The 12996-nt window shown below is 48.8% G+C and overlaps 1 protein-coding gene across 1 annotated transcript in view; it reads left to right on the top strand.

Annotated features, from left to right (window-relative positions):
* Positions 1 to 597: 597 nt before the first annotated feature.
* LOC104081601 (PH and SEC7 domain-containing protein 2-like) overlaps positions 598 to 12996 on the top strand; it is a gene marked incomplete at its 5' end in the record, with an annotated part of 12613 nt that continues 214 nt past the window's right edge. The window contains 6 exons of the mRNA XM_009584417.1: positions 598 to 788; positions 1989 to 2059; positions 8834 to 8991; positions 10077 to 10221; positions 11293 to 11436; positions 12992 to 12996. The exon at positions 12992 to 12996 is cut by the window's right edge and continues 214 nt beyond it. Of these exons, the coding sequence (XP_009582712.1) occupies positions 598 to 788; positions 1989 to 2059; positions 8834 to 8991; positions 10077 to 10221; positions 11293 to 11436; positions 12992 to 12996 (714 nt within the window). The remainder of the gene's footprint in view (positions 789 to 1988; positions 2060 to 8833; positions 8992 to 10076; positions 10222 to 11292; positions 11437 to 12991) is intronic.

Below are 12996 nucleotides of genomic sequence, written 5' to 3'. Positions count from 1 at the left end.
ATTCCTTGCTCTCTGCTGGCCCACCCTGAGGACACAAACGGGGAGCTGATGTATAATCTATTCCAGGGTTTGTGTTTTTTTAATCAAGTGGCCCATCTGCCTAATGTCTGCAGAGCTTTTGTTCCTCAGAGATGCAGAGGACATTCCTCAAGCTCCTTCAGTATCTAGGAGGCTCCAGGGGCTGCCTCTCAGAGGTTGAGAAACCCCATGATAACTCGTCTTCAGCCAAAGACCTCCTTCAGCTCTGATTTTAGGGCACAGAATTGGAGACTCTCCCTGTGAAATGCTTGTAGTCCTCAGCAATGGTGTGGCTGCAGTTTCCTGGTGTTCAGACAAGCACCCATTCCCTTACCTGTTTTGAGTAACCTCATAGGGGGACCACTGGGACAGTTACCTGCCACCCACGCTCCTCCCGGCTGTGTCCAGATCACCACCATTGGCACACTCTGCGTGTTACAGTCCCTGCGTCTCCTTTCATTTTCTTTCTCTGACTAGTCTTGTAATAAATAACTCTCTTTAAAACCAAGGCAGATAGGGCACACTGTGACCCAACCCACGTGTCCTCCACTCAATCTCTTCTCTGACTTTGTTTCCAAGTGATGAGGACGAGTTGAGGAAATCACTCTCGGAGCTGGTAGATGACAAATTCGGAGCCAGTGCGAAGAAAGTGACAAGGATTGTTGACAGCAGCAACCCCTTCCTGGACATCCCCCAAGCGCTGAACGCAGTCACCTACAAGCACGGTGTCCTCACGCGTAAAACCCATGCAGACATGGATGGGAAAAGAAGTACGTGTTAACGGGACAGGAGGAGATGTGCCCCAGGCAGTACCAGAGCCTTGCCCTAGCCTTCTCCCTGGCTCTCCTGCTGTAGGCATTTCCTCACCGCGTCCCAGGGAACACAAGAGAGATCCCCAGATCCATGAGTGCCAGGGCACAGGGAAAGGAGGGTGTTTGTAGAGGAGGCATTTGTAGACATGAATGTTTTCAGGAGACCTCAGTCTTCCCTTCTCACTGCCAAGGAACCTAACAGTGCCTGTCCCACACAGATAGACCTGGTCTTCCATCCTGTTCATGGGCATAATCTTGAATCCCACACTCTGAGCAATGGGGTGAGGCTGGTTCCACAGCAGTTGTCCACCCCAGCCCTGACCTTGGGGACAGTCTGGTCTTTGAAGCTTTGTTCCTGTCCATATTCTGCCATGTGCTGGAAACAGCTGCCGTGTGCTGGCTGGGCAACAGGATGCCTCGTAGCTCTGCTGTCAGCATATGGGATTACAGGAAAGGTAAAGGAAAACATATTTGGGAACTGTTAATGAGCAGAGGTTAATGAAACCTTGGATAACCCCTTTTGCTAATTGATATGATTGGCCCAGTCACTGCAGCCGATTAAAAGTCTTGAGTAGAGATTACTACCAAAGGTCTCCCTTGCTTCCAGCACTTTCTTAATAGCCCATGCCTGGAGGATCAGCTGTCTTGTGGTGATGTAGATGGCTCCCCGCACCTCCCGTCCCTGCCCAGCTTCCAGCAAGCTCTCTGTCCCCAAGTCCATCAAGATGGCTGGTGGTAACACTCCCTCCTCAGTGGAACAGAAGCTGCCTTATCCAGGGTATATCTGCCTAACTCATCTGAAGCAGAGGAGCTCAGGGAATGTCTCTGCTCCTTAAGCATTTAGTTCAAGGACCATCAACCTGGGTTTGGAGGAGCAGAGACTTTCTGCACATGTCCACTGGTACCCCTATACCAGCTCATCTCTGGTTTTGACCTGCTTGTGTTCCTGCTGGGAGGCTGCATCTCCCAGCCCAGTCTCTCAAACATGTGTCCCTGCAGACAAGCCACTCATAAGCAATAGGTTGGAAGTGTATGAGGTCTGGGCATCAGTGCATGCCTGTGGTGGGTCAGGAGAAGGGTTGGTTTTGCCAGAAATGTGAAGGTCAAGCAGCACTTGCAGAAGCAGACATGTATAATTAAATGTTCTTCCTTTTTTAGCTCCCAGAGGAAGAAGAGGTTGGAAGAAATTTTATGCTGTGCTTAAAGGGACCATCCTTTATTTACAAAAGGTAACTGTGGTGGACTATCCCATTTGCTGTTTCATGCTGTCTCCAAAGCAGTCATGCTGTCCTAAGCAGGAGACCCATAGATGAAAGTAGAGGTGAATCCATGTCCTAATGCATGCATGGACATCTACAGAGCTCCTCCAGAGACCAGTATACAGACCTGGAGGATCTGTCATCTTTGGTGGTGGTGTTCATGCTAAGGGCACTATTCACAGCCTCAAAAGAGGGCCATACAGGAAGAAGGGAATAGGGAACACTGAGGCAAGATTTCTGCAGAAGTGTCCCAGCAAGTAGGAGCTGTTGGGGAGGATGAATGAACAGATGATATGGAATAGGTGAAATAGGATATTGGTGAGACATGCAATAGGAGGCTGAAGAGGCGGAGCATCAGAGCAGTCTTATCCTGTCTGCTGTTTTCTTTGCTGGCATAGATCTGTTTATGAGCAGCTTCACTGAGTCTGGTATGGACCATGCTTAAAGTTTCTCTTCTCCTTCAGGACCTTGCTGAGCTGGGTCCTTCCATGGGTTGCTAAGTGACACTTTCTGCCTCTTCATCTCTGTTTGTTCTGTAGCCACCTCTAGTCAACACAAGTATAAATCCCAGGTCCTCATGGGAGGCAAAGTCACCATGGAAGAGCTTCCCTGCATGCTATAGCATTCAGCTCTCTGCCTTTCAAGACACTTGGACATTCGGAGGATTTCCATGGATAGTCTTTTCTATGGGAAAATCCAAGGAGCCTGGATAGGGGCTCACTTGAATGTCAGTGTGAGCCATCCAGGGATGCCAAATGTCTGTTCATCATGCAACAGCATAACCCACTGAACTAGGTCTGAACTACCTTAGTAGCACATGCTGTGCAGTAACCCATTGAACTCACCTTGCTGGAACAGCACTCCCTGTGGGTGGATGTTCCTATGTATTGCAGTATTATCTCCAAAGCAATGAGAGTAAACAAACATTGAATTATATAAGAAAGGCAGAAAGATCCTCAGGGCAGCACAGACTTATGACTCAGAGCTCGTAGCACACCCCAATGATTCTCGTGTTTTGCCAGATCCTATGGCACATGTCACAAAGCCAACAGAAATCTGGCAGCAGCTGATCATAATTTACAGTATGGGTTGCTCCTAGCCAAGCGGTATTTTTACAGCCTTGCCACTCTCTCCTGCAGCTGAGGGAAGCTGCAGCATAGAGGAGAGCCCAGATCTTCTCTAGCCCTCTAGGTGTGGTGTTCTTCAAGTCAGTGGCACTCTCCTTACATTTCAGTCTCTTGTCGCGTTAGAAGTCTCCACATGGAGTCCACATGCTGACCATGGGTGATGCAGGACAATTTAACTTGTACAGAACTACCATCAACATTTAATTTTATGACAGTTTTTCTATGGAAAAAAAAATGCAATTTCATCAAAACCGCAGGAACCATTTGGATCTAAATGAATTTTTCACCAAGGACTTTAGGGCATGTCTCTTGGGATGAGTCTGTTGAGGGAGTATATATCTGGAACGAAATACACTTTCAGGACAGAATTTTCTTCCCATGCTGGACCAAAATCCAGTTTACTGAAGATTTTCTTGACTGCTTGGACAGCACTAGAAGGAGCCGTGAAGCCGACACTGAGTGTCATTACTGCTGATGGGGCAGAGGGGTTGGGTTTTCTTTGCTGTACAAGGCTAGCAGCAGTAACAATCCAGACCGTTATATTAACATAGTTTGTTATGTTAGTACTAGGTGTTTAGAATTTAAAAAGAGAGTGAGGATGAGATTGACGTGGCGGTTAGAAGACCAATGTTCTTATCTAGATGACCTTCAGGAGCAAATGGTTAAGAGACTGAGGGCTTTCTTTACAGACAAGGACTGAAGAAGGAAAACACCTAAGATTTGGCTAGGTTATGAAAGTGTGATAAATAACAGCCATAACTGATGTGTAATTAGCAGGAGGGACTGGAATTGCCAAGGGTGCCCCAGGGAAGCAGCATTTGGAACAACAACAAAAATTAACCTGAGGAGCGTTTGGGCAAAGGATTTGGGCAAAGAGGCGTTTCTTAGTCATGAGCTGCTGCCAGACTGTATAGGGTCCTCTTCAGAGGAATCCTTGAGCTGGGCTTGGCTGTAGACAGTGTCTATCAGGCTTGCAGAGACAGGACAGAAGGATGAGACCATGAAGACAAAGTCCTTGCCCTGCCACTTCCAAGCATTCCCAGCACCACAACACAGAGTGGATAAACATCCACCTGCCCTGTAGATTCTTAGTGCAATTTCTTGCCTGTGGGGTGGTTTGCAGAACAAGAGAGTTGCACAATACAGGAAGGAAATGGTGTGCCAGCCTCCCAAGCTCTCAGCGGAAGATACCTGCAGATAAACATAAGGTAGAACCTGGCTTGAGCACAAATCACTGGGAAAGGATTTTCTGATGTGAAGATAGAGGAAAAAGTACCTGCTTCCAGACCCACCTGACACCATGGAGCACAGGTTCAGCCTGTTCCAGTTTTTTGCTCAGACCAAACCAAGGATCCAGGCTTTAATAGGAAATTCCTATAAGTTTAATAGAGATACAGAGAGAGGTGGACATAAGATAGTCAGAAGAGTGGGTGGGTGAGTGGTGGGTTGGACAGATAGAAGTCAGTCTGTAACAAGCAATTCAGGCAGCAGCCATAAAGATGCTGATGTAGAGGTGTCACATGTCATTGACTCGCCGGTGTTAATTGCTGGATTAGCGTGTTCTAGCACAGTCTGCTGAAGCAATTGCTTGATCCCCTAAAGGGATGCAGCACAGTCTTGAGGACGAAACGCAGGCTTGGGAGCAGGGCGCACCTCTCCTGCGCTCTAATCTGCACTGGGCACTGACTCACTCCATGGCCTTTGGCAACTTATTTCACCTCTGTGAAATGGAGATAATAACCCTTAATCACCACACATAGAGGGGTGTTGAGAGGAATGATGGAAAGCTATAAAGCATGAGGTGCTTTTATTAGGGAAGTGCTGGAAAGAGTACAGGTCTTCCCGCAGGGTCTGCCCTTGCAGCCCCCAACCATGAAGGAGTTCCCAGCGCAGCCCCGAGCCACGGGTGCTGTCCCATGCAGGCAGGCCCTTGCCATGGTGGTGCTACTTGGAGCGCCAAGTTCATGACCAGACTGAAAAAGGCGCAGTGGTTAGTTGTCCTCATTAAATCGTTTGTTTAGGCTGGTAGATGTGAGCTGAAAAAAAGGGAAAAGAGGAAAACCCACTCACAAGCCAGAGCTTGAGAAATTTCTGTAGCTCCATGTCCATACTCACATCAGTGCTCAGGGCTGGTGCTGAGTCCAGAGGAGAGAGCAGCAGGACCAATACACTGGGTTCTCTCACCCCGTCCAAGTGCCCTACGAAGGCAGGCACAAGAGAGAGATGCCTTTTCTTGACAAAACAAGCTGTGAGCTGGGGAGCTCATATTAGTTGTGGATCTCCGACCACCTGCTCGCAGGGGTGGGCAGTAGGGGAGAGCTTGGCATCAGAAGAGTGAACCAAAGACATGGAGTACTGCCATGGCAGAAACTAAGCCCAGGCAAGGGGGTGGTCGTGCATATTTAAGCAGAGCCTTTGTGCAGGCAGGAGAGGCACATGAACTGTCTGTCTACACCAACATTAAAAGCTGAAAGTGAATGAAATTAATTTAGAGGGATTCTGAAACAAAGCGTCCACACCTGGGCTCAATTCCTGCAGAAGATATCCCCAAAACAGACCCTGAAAATTGCTGACCCCCACTATCCTACACCTGGGAAGCAAGGGAAAAATAAACATGTACCCTTTCAAGGGCTGGGGACTAAGAGTAACTGGAATGGTGTGGCACAGCATACCTTGCCCATTTCCCAGTGACAAATACCTGTGTGAACAGTGCAGGACACATAAGACAAAAATTAAACAGCCCTGTGATACCAAATTAATCCCTTTGCCAGGAAATGTATGGCAGGATAACACCATGAAAAAGGTGAGAGTGAGGTTAGCGATACTATAGCGTGGACAAAACATTGCCTGAAGTTCCTCCAAATATGATACTGCTTATGTTTTAGTATAAATCAGTTTCATTGAGATTTAAACCAGAATCTCTTCACTGAAAATGTCTGTGTTACTATTATGTTTTTGGACATGTCTCTTCCTCAGCAGCGGTTTATGCACACGCTTAAGCTTACATCAAAGCTCAGGAAGGGAGTGAGGCAAAATGTAGAGAAGCTGCTGGAGGCTTCGGAGCAGAGCTGACATGCTTTGCTGAAGGGCAATGGGATTATTCTCCGGGGGAAGGCTACGTGGTGTAGCCCACACTACGCTGTAAGTGCTGGGCACTGTGATGGCTCCAGCCGTGTGTGTGTAGCATCATACAGCCGTGGAGCTGTTGGCGGAGGGTGCCCGTTCAAGAGCACGCAGAGGTCCCCCAGCATCGGCAGCCGTAAATGCCATTATGACGACCACAGCACAGGCATTAAGATGTCCTGGCAGAGCCGGCCTGTGCAGAAGTGAGCCTCCAGCACCATGCACTCCTGCAAACACAGCCTGGTTCCACCAGCAGGGAGACAGAAGGTAGAGATTCAACCTTCGCTTGATTCAACCTTTTGCTGATTTTTGCTGATTACCGGGCCCAGTGTTAGAAGAAGATTTGGCATTTCCTTACACCTACATTGTTGCCTGTGAGCCTGAAATCAGTAGAGGCAATACATGATGATACCATTTGAAGTAAAGATCTGCATTAGTCAAACCAGTTTGCAGCCGTGGCAGCTTCTCCTTGTCACATGCCATTAAGCCTAGCTATTTGCAACTGTATTTTCAGAAAGCTTGTCTTGAAATAAGGGATTATGGGCATCACAGTCAGATTTATTCAGATCCAAAGAGCCTCAGCCTTGGAAAAACATCCAGAATTGGAAGTCTCTCTACAATATATGAGGCCTGAGCAGCAATGTCTTCCTCAAGCAACTATTTCTCTCCCAGTGGGGTAACATACTAGGTCCTCATAAGGCAAAGCATTTGTTTTTCTTTGTTAAAAGGCTAATAGCCCCTTCCTCTGGCTACCGAAATCCCCACCGTGGAAAGGTTGTCTATACTGCCCCGCAGCGCAGCCCATCTGAATGTCACCCTGAACGCAGGGTGCCTGCAGCACCCACCCCTTCCTCTGCTGGAAAGCCAGGGCTTTTCTTTGGCATTCACTCTTAAGAAGGCAGTTGCGTGAGCCAGACATTTCTGGGCTCTGGGCCCCTTGGCATTTCTTTGCACAAGGCCAAGTATCATGTGCTGGTGAACACAGTATGGCAACCGCTCTCCCAGATGGGATGATTGCTTCAAAAAAGAAGGGAAGGAAAGGCTTCAGAGGCTTATTTCCCATCAGGAGCAAGGGTCTGGGTGAGCCACATCCATGGGCTGGGGAGTGCTGGTCCCTGGTGCTCTGAAGAACAACAGAGGGGAGACCTTTCTGACCCTACACCAGAGAACAGCCTTACTGACCAGGGTTAGCAACCAGGAGATTGTAGCATGGCTTTTCCCTGAACGGCTGGATTTGTACCACCAGGACACAGGAAAAAACCATCTTTTTGCAAATCTGCAGAACAGACCAAGCTCTAGCTTGAAACCTAAGGAAGGGCTGGGACACATGGGACACATAGACCACCACCATTGGACAGAGCTGCCCTTGTGCTGACAGCCAAGGACAGTCAAGGAAAGCAAAACTTAAGAGCCAATTAGTCCTGTAAGTTTGCACTGTAATCAGCAAGGCAAGGCAGGCCCTTCCAGGGACACCCTGTCTTGACACGGCCTCTGACATGGTTGGGGGTGGTGGGGGGGTGGTTTGTTTTAGCCAGGGCCAGGTTTTCTTACATCCACCTATCCATGTGTGCATGCATCCATCCGTCTGTCCATCTTTCCATCCCACCACCCAGCTGGACCAGCTGTGGAGCTGGCAAGGGTGCAAAGTGGGAGGGAGGGTATCGCTTTAAGTGGCCGGGAGCTCAATCACTGAGAAAGCAAAGGGTAAACACAGGACTGACTGAACTCCTTTTTTTCCTAAAAAGTGCTATGCCAAGATCATCCTTTCAGAATCCCATGTTCAGTATTTTCTATCTGTTTATAAAATATATACATACATAGTTATTGCTACATTTCCTACTTGTGTGAAATTGTCCTTCAGTGGAGGAAGTAAAGCAGGAATACAGGGAATGCTGCTGCAATTTGCAAGTGCCCATCTAATGAATTACATGAGAGACCATGCCAAAGGGGCACACGTACTAAAGAGAGACCAAGCATGGTTCGGGTGGGCGGTGCTCAGTCCGGCAACTGCCCAGCAAGCCCCACACTGCACGGCGGTGCACTGCTGCAGGAACGCTGCTGTTCCAGGGCTGCCTGAGATGGTGCAAAACCCGAGCCCAGATGCTCCGCCACACATAGCTGCAGCACGAGGGCAGGCGCTCGCTGATACCTGCCGACGATCGGGAGTTGCATCCCGGCTTGAGCTCTGCGCTGCGGGTGAAGTTCTGCAGAAACTTGGCCCTGTCTTATGCCTTCCTCCAAAGCCTCAGGCGTGTGCCGTGTTAGAGATAACTATTGATAATTACGTTTAAAACTTTCATCTCCTTCACATCTTCCCAGTGAACTTAATGATGGAAGAAGTTGCCAGATGTTAATTATTATCATTATCAGCTCCTAGCATTTACTGTACAAAGCAGTGCTTTTCCTGGTCTCGGCACAGAGAGAAAGGCAGGTTCATTAAAGTAGCGTGCAAATGTTAGTGTTGTCATTATCCAATTAATGTTCCTCTTCACAGGATGAATATAAACCTGACAAAGACCTCTCTGAAGTGGATCTGAAAAACGCCATCCGTGTGCACCACGCCTTAGCCACAAAAGCCTCTGACTACAGCAAGAAGTCCAACGTGCTCAAGCTGAAGACAGCTGACTGGAGAGTCTTCCTCTTCCAGGCCCCGTAAGTACCAGCTCTTCCTGCAGAGCCTGGATGGGCAGCCTGACCTCCAGCCACCACCAGACTCCCTCCGACCTGGCCAGATCAACACACGCATTAGGAGACAAACCTGGGGGAGGAAGGTGGCGAGCAGGAGGGCTGAGGGTGAGGTCTGTAGGGCTGTGCAGAGGACTTGGTCATGGGGTCACAGTTTCTACCTGTCACTCTTGGCAGCTGTGTGTCAGTCCTGGAGGTCCTTTCTCATCTGCCATCAAGGTGGGCTGAGCAGGATGGGCTGGGACGTAAAGGGCTGAGTAAAGGGCTCCCCTTACTAACTTCTATTGTCAGTCTGTCGAAGGGAGAAAATCTATATGGTGCATTGAACTAAGGCGCTGATGGTTCCTCTCATCAGCTTTTGATGGGGAAACTGTCTAAAGCTCATTAAAGAAGTCTCCCCAGCCAGGCTATATCTTCTTTCTTCCTTAGTCCATTGCAGAGTAAAGTTGCTCTGCTAGTAAGTGTCAAGTGTGATTGAGTCATCTTCTGTGTGATGTTTTTCTTGTCTCCTGCTGAGATAGGTGACATTGTCTGTAAGTTGGGCTGGGGTACTAATGTCAAGCTAAAGCCTGACATCTGAATTGGTGCAGTGAAAACCCACTTGAAGGCTGGGGGGAGCAGTGCCTGAACAGATCTGATGAGGGGTCCTGGGCAGCGTCCCGTGAATGACACAAATGAGGGGTTCGCCCTGGTCCGTGGGACCTCTGTTTTGTGGCTCCCCCTCTCCCAACAGCAGGATATCCTTGGCCTTTTGACACTGTGCTGCCTCTCCCCAGCTCCTCAGGGAATGCAATCACAGCTGATGAGGAAGGCAGGACTGCCAGGGCTTCAAGAGGCAGACAACAGCCCTGAAATCACTAGGGCACTGTAGAGGAGCCAGTTAGCCAGTGTCTTCCTCTGTTCACAACCCAGGGTGGCACAGAAATGGCTTCAAAGCAAGGTCACCGTTGGCCCTCCTGGGAGCAGGTGGCTCCAGGGCTGTTCTGAGCTGACTGGTCCTGGGTCAGGAGCATTTACAGACACCCCCTGTCTTCTCCCCTCCTCCATAACAGAAGTAAGGAAGAAATGCTCTCCTGGATCCTGCGAATCAACCTTGTTGCTGCCATTTTCTCTGCCCCAGCCTTCCCAGCTGCAATCTGCTCCATGAAGAAGTTCTGCCGCCCGCTCCTGCCTTCGTCCATGACCAAGCTGTGCCAGGTAACGTGTGAGAGAAGGAGCGATGGAGGGGTGCCCGGCGCTCAGCCAGCCCTTCAGCATGCAGCTCAGGCTGATCCCATCTGCAGCTCCCCCAGCTCCTGCCGGATAGACCCATTCAGATGCTCAGGGCAGGAACAGGGGAGTGGAGTGGGCGACTTGGACAGACCGTGGCAAATCCCGGTGTCTGGCCAATGCTTCCTTTGCAATGGCTATAAAGCAACCCTATGTGTACACACCTGCCTGTATGGCTGTTGAGTCTGGCTTGTTTATTGCTCTTTGCCCATCACATCCCAGCACCTTTCTGTTGCCAGAGTTGAAACAGCTGGTGCTACTGAGCCCAACAGTTGGCTACAGCACTGGTTTATTTTATATCATGGCACTCAGAGGTGGCACCCTGTTGTTTCTCAAGCCGAAAAGCCACAGATGAAGGGGGAGTCTGACTCCCCTCAGTGGGGAAGGTTTTCTGGAAGCAGGGGGGAACAGTGCACCAGACCATGGCTGCCTAAGGCTCAGTTGACCAAGAGCAATGGGCAGCTGCCATCCAAAGAGTAGCTTTTGTTTGCACTGTCCAGTGAAAGGCCAACATGCCTTAGCACCTCCAAAAAGTAGGGACACACTGCCACTGGCCCCCAGCAAAGGGGAGGAGAGCCTGAAATGTCAGGGCAGAGATATAGCTCTACCAGATGTGGCCAGATGTCGCCTTTGTCAGAGCCCAGATGGGGAGGGTACTTTTATCTCAAAAAAGAGCAGGATGAGCAGCTCTTGGGCCACTGGTGGTTCTGCCTGGCTGTTAAAGGATGCAGAGCATTTTGTGTTTATGATGCTGAAGAAGCCCAGGTGCCAGAGAAATCTACTCTTGGCACTTGCGATACGTGAGTTTTGATCCTACTCAAATACCTGTGTTTCAGCTGCTGCTTATCAGATGAATTTGCAAATGTACTGCACACCTTTGGCTCCAGCACAGTAGCTAAGCTTACGTCCTTGCAGAGACAGATCCCACATCAGCAGGCAGGCGGTGCACTTGCGTGTTGCACTCCTACATTTTAATACCTGACACACTTCTCTCGGCAGGAGGAACAGCTGAGGTCTCATGAAAATAAAATGAAGCAGATTGCAGACGAATTAGCAGAGCATAAATTACATCCTGTAGAGAAGAGCCTCAAGTCAAAAGAGGCTGAGGAATACAGACTCAAAGAACATTACCTAATATTTGAGGTAAAGGAACTTTCATCTTTTCTGTGATAAATGATACCTTGGCTGATTGAGGAGAACTAAGAACTCCGGAGTGGATGCTGTGAGTCTGGGAGAGCGTGAAAGGAGAGAGAAGGACAAGGGCTCACAAGCTGGATGGGTGTCTTGGGGCAGCAGAAAGCCTCACTGTTTTGCACTGAAGCTAAAAAAAGAAATAACAGGCATTTCCTCACCTCTGTGATTTCTAACCAGAGGAGGGGGAAAACTGATGAGAGAAATAAAACCTTCCTTTACTGTGCCGAAATTTGACATTTCCTCAGGTCCCAAGTAAGAAAGTGGTTCAGTTCTTGCTGTGCATCAGTCTTTTTCAGCAACATTAATAAAAAGCTAAGGGAATCCCTGGAAGAATTAATCTTGTTTTTCTGCAACCATTTCTGTAAATAAAGCCAAAACCAGATTGGTTTTATTACAGACTCTTTGAGGATGCATGTAGCAAAGTTTAAACTCTCTGCAAAGTCTAAGAATCATTTAATTGTGGGAGAAATGGGATATTTTGTTCCAGTGAGAGTTGAGCAGAAGGTGTGATTCCTGCCACATAGGTATCAGTGTGAACGGACTGCTGGAGGCCTCTAGTCCTGCTTCCAGCAGGAGCTTGGATTATTCCCAGTATTAGCCCAGGCTGAATGTGTCATTTTATGGCCGAGCCTCAGAAATCTCCAAGGATGGAAATGTCCCACCTCCTGCATACCAGTGCTGCACCATCCTTTTGTGTAACGCCCAGTCTGACTCTCCAAAGCCACAGTTTCTGGCTGCTGGTTCCCTTGTCTTTGTATCAACCCTTCAAATAGTTGCTTGCTGCTGCCTCCTGTTTTCCAAACATCTTGTTTTGGATGCTTGCAGAGAAGTCCCCATCTGAGCGTTTTCTCAAGGCTGCCTTTTCAGTCTGCATGGAGAAATTGGCACTTCCAGAGCATAATTCATCTCATCTGTCTTACGAGATGTGCTCTAGAAATGCTTGTTTCTCTGTGCTGACAAAGAAGCGAGTATAGGCTGCCTCTGAGGCGTTAGGGGAAAGGATGAGTATTACACAAGTCCGTAAAAAGAGGTCCCATCTAGCCTTGGAATAAAGGTGTCAGGCAGAGAGGAGATGCCTCCCTTTATGCTGTGCTATGTGAGGAGCAATGGGGGCACAAGTCAGCAGTAACAAGTGAATCAGTGGATGGAAACAATGGCAAGCAGAAGTATCGAATCAATCGAGGGAAACTCCTAAATCATGAAGGAGCAGATATGTTGGTCTGGTTTTGCCTCCAGTATCTGCCTTATACAATCAGAGTGGCAGTCAAGACCTGTAACAGCAACTGGAGAGTCTTGCACAACCCTCCCCTTTCTCCTCAACCCTTTCAACGATGGGTTGATCAGTCTTTGCAGGCTTTGCATAGACCAGGCATTGTGCTATGGTTAAACAGTACTTGTTGGGTGCGATTAGTGGGATCCTGACAATATAGGATGGGTTTTCCTGCAGCAGCAGATGGCATTGCCTCTGCTTTCCACGCATGCCGTGGCCTGTCCCTGTTCCCAGGCTCT

The sequence above is a fragment of the Fulmarus glacialis genome, unplaced genomic scaffold (assembly GCF_000690835.1).
Source record: "Fulmarus glacialis isolate BGI_N327 unplaced genomic scaffold, ASM69083v1 scaffold44778, whole genome shotgun sequence".
Classification (NCBI taxonomy): domain Eukaryota; kingdom Metazoa; phylum Chordata; class Aves; order Procellariiformes; family Procellariidae; genus Fulmarus; species Fulmarus glacialis.
The sequence above is the reverse complement of the archived record's forward strand: the minus strand, read 5'-3'. Positions and strand labels throughout refer to the sequence as shown.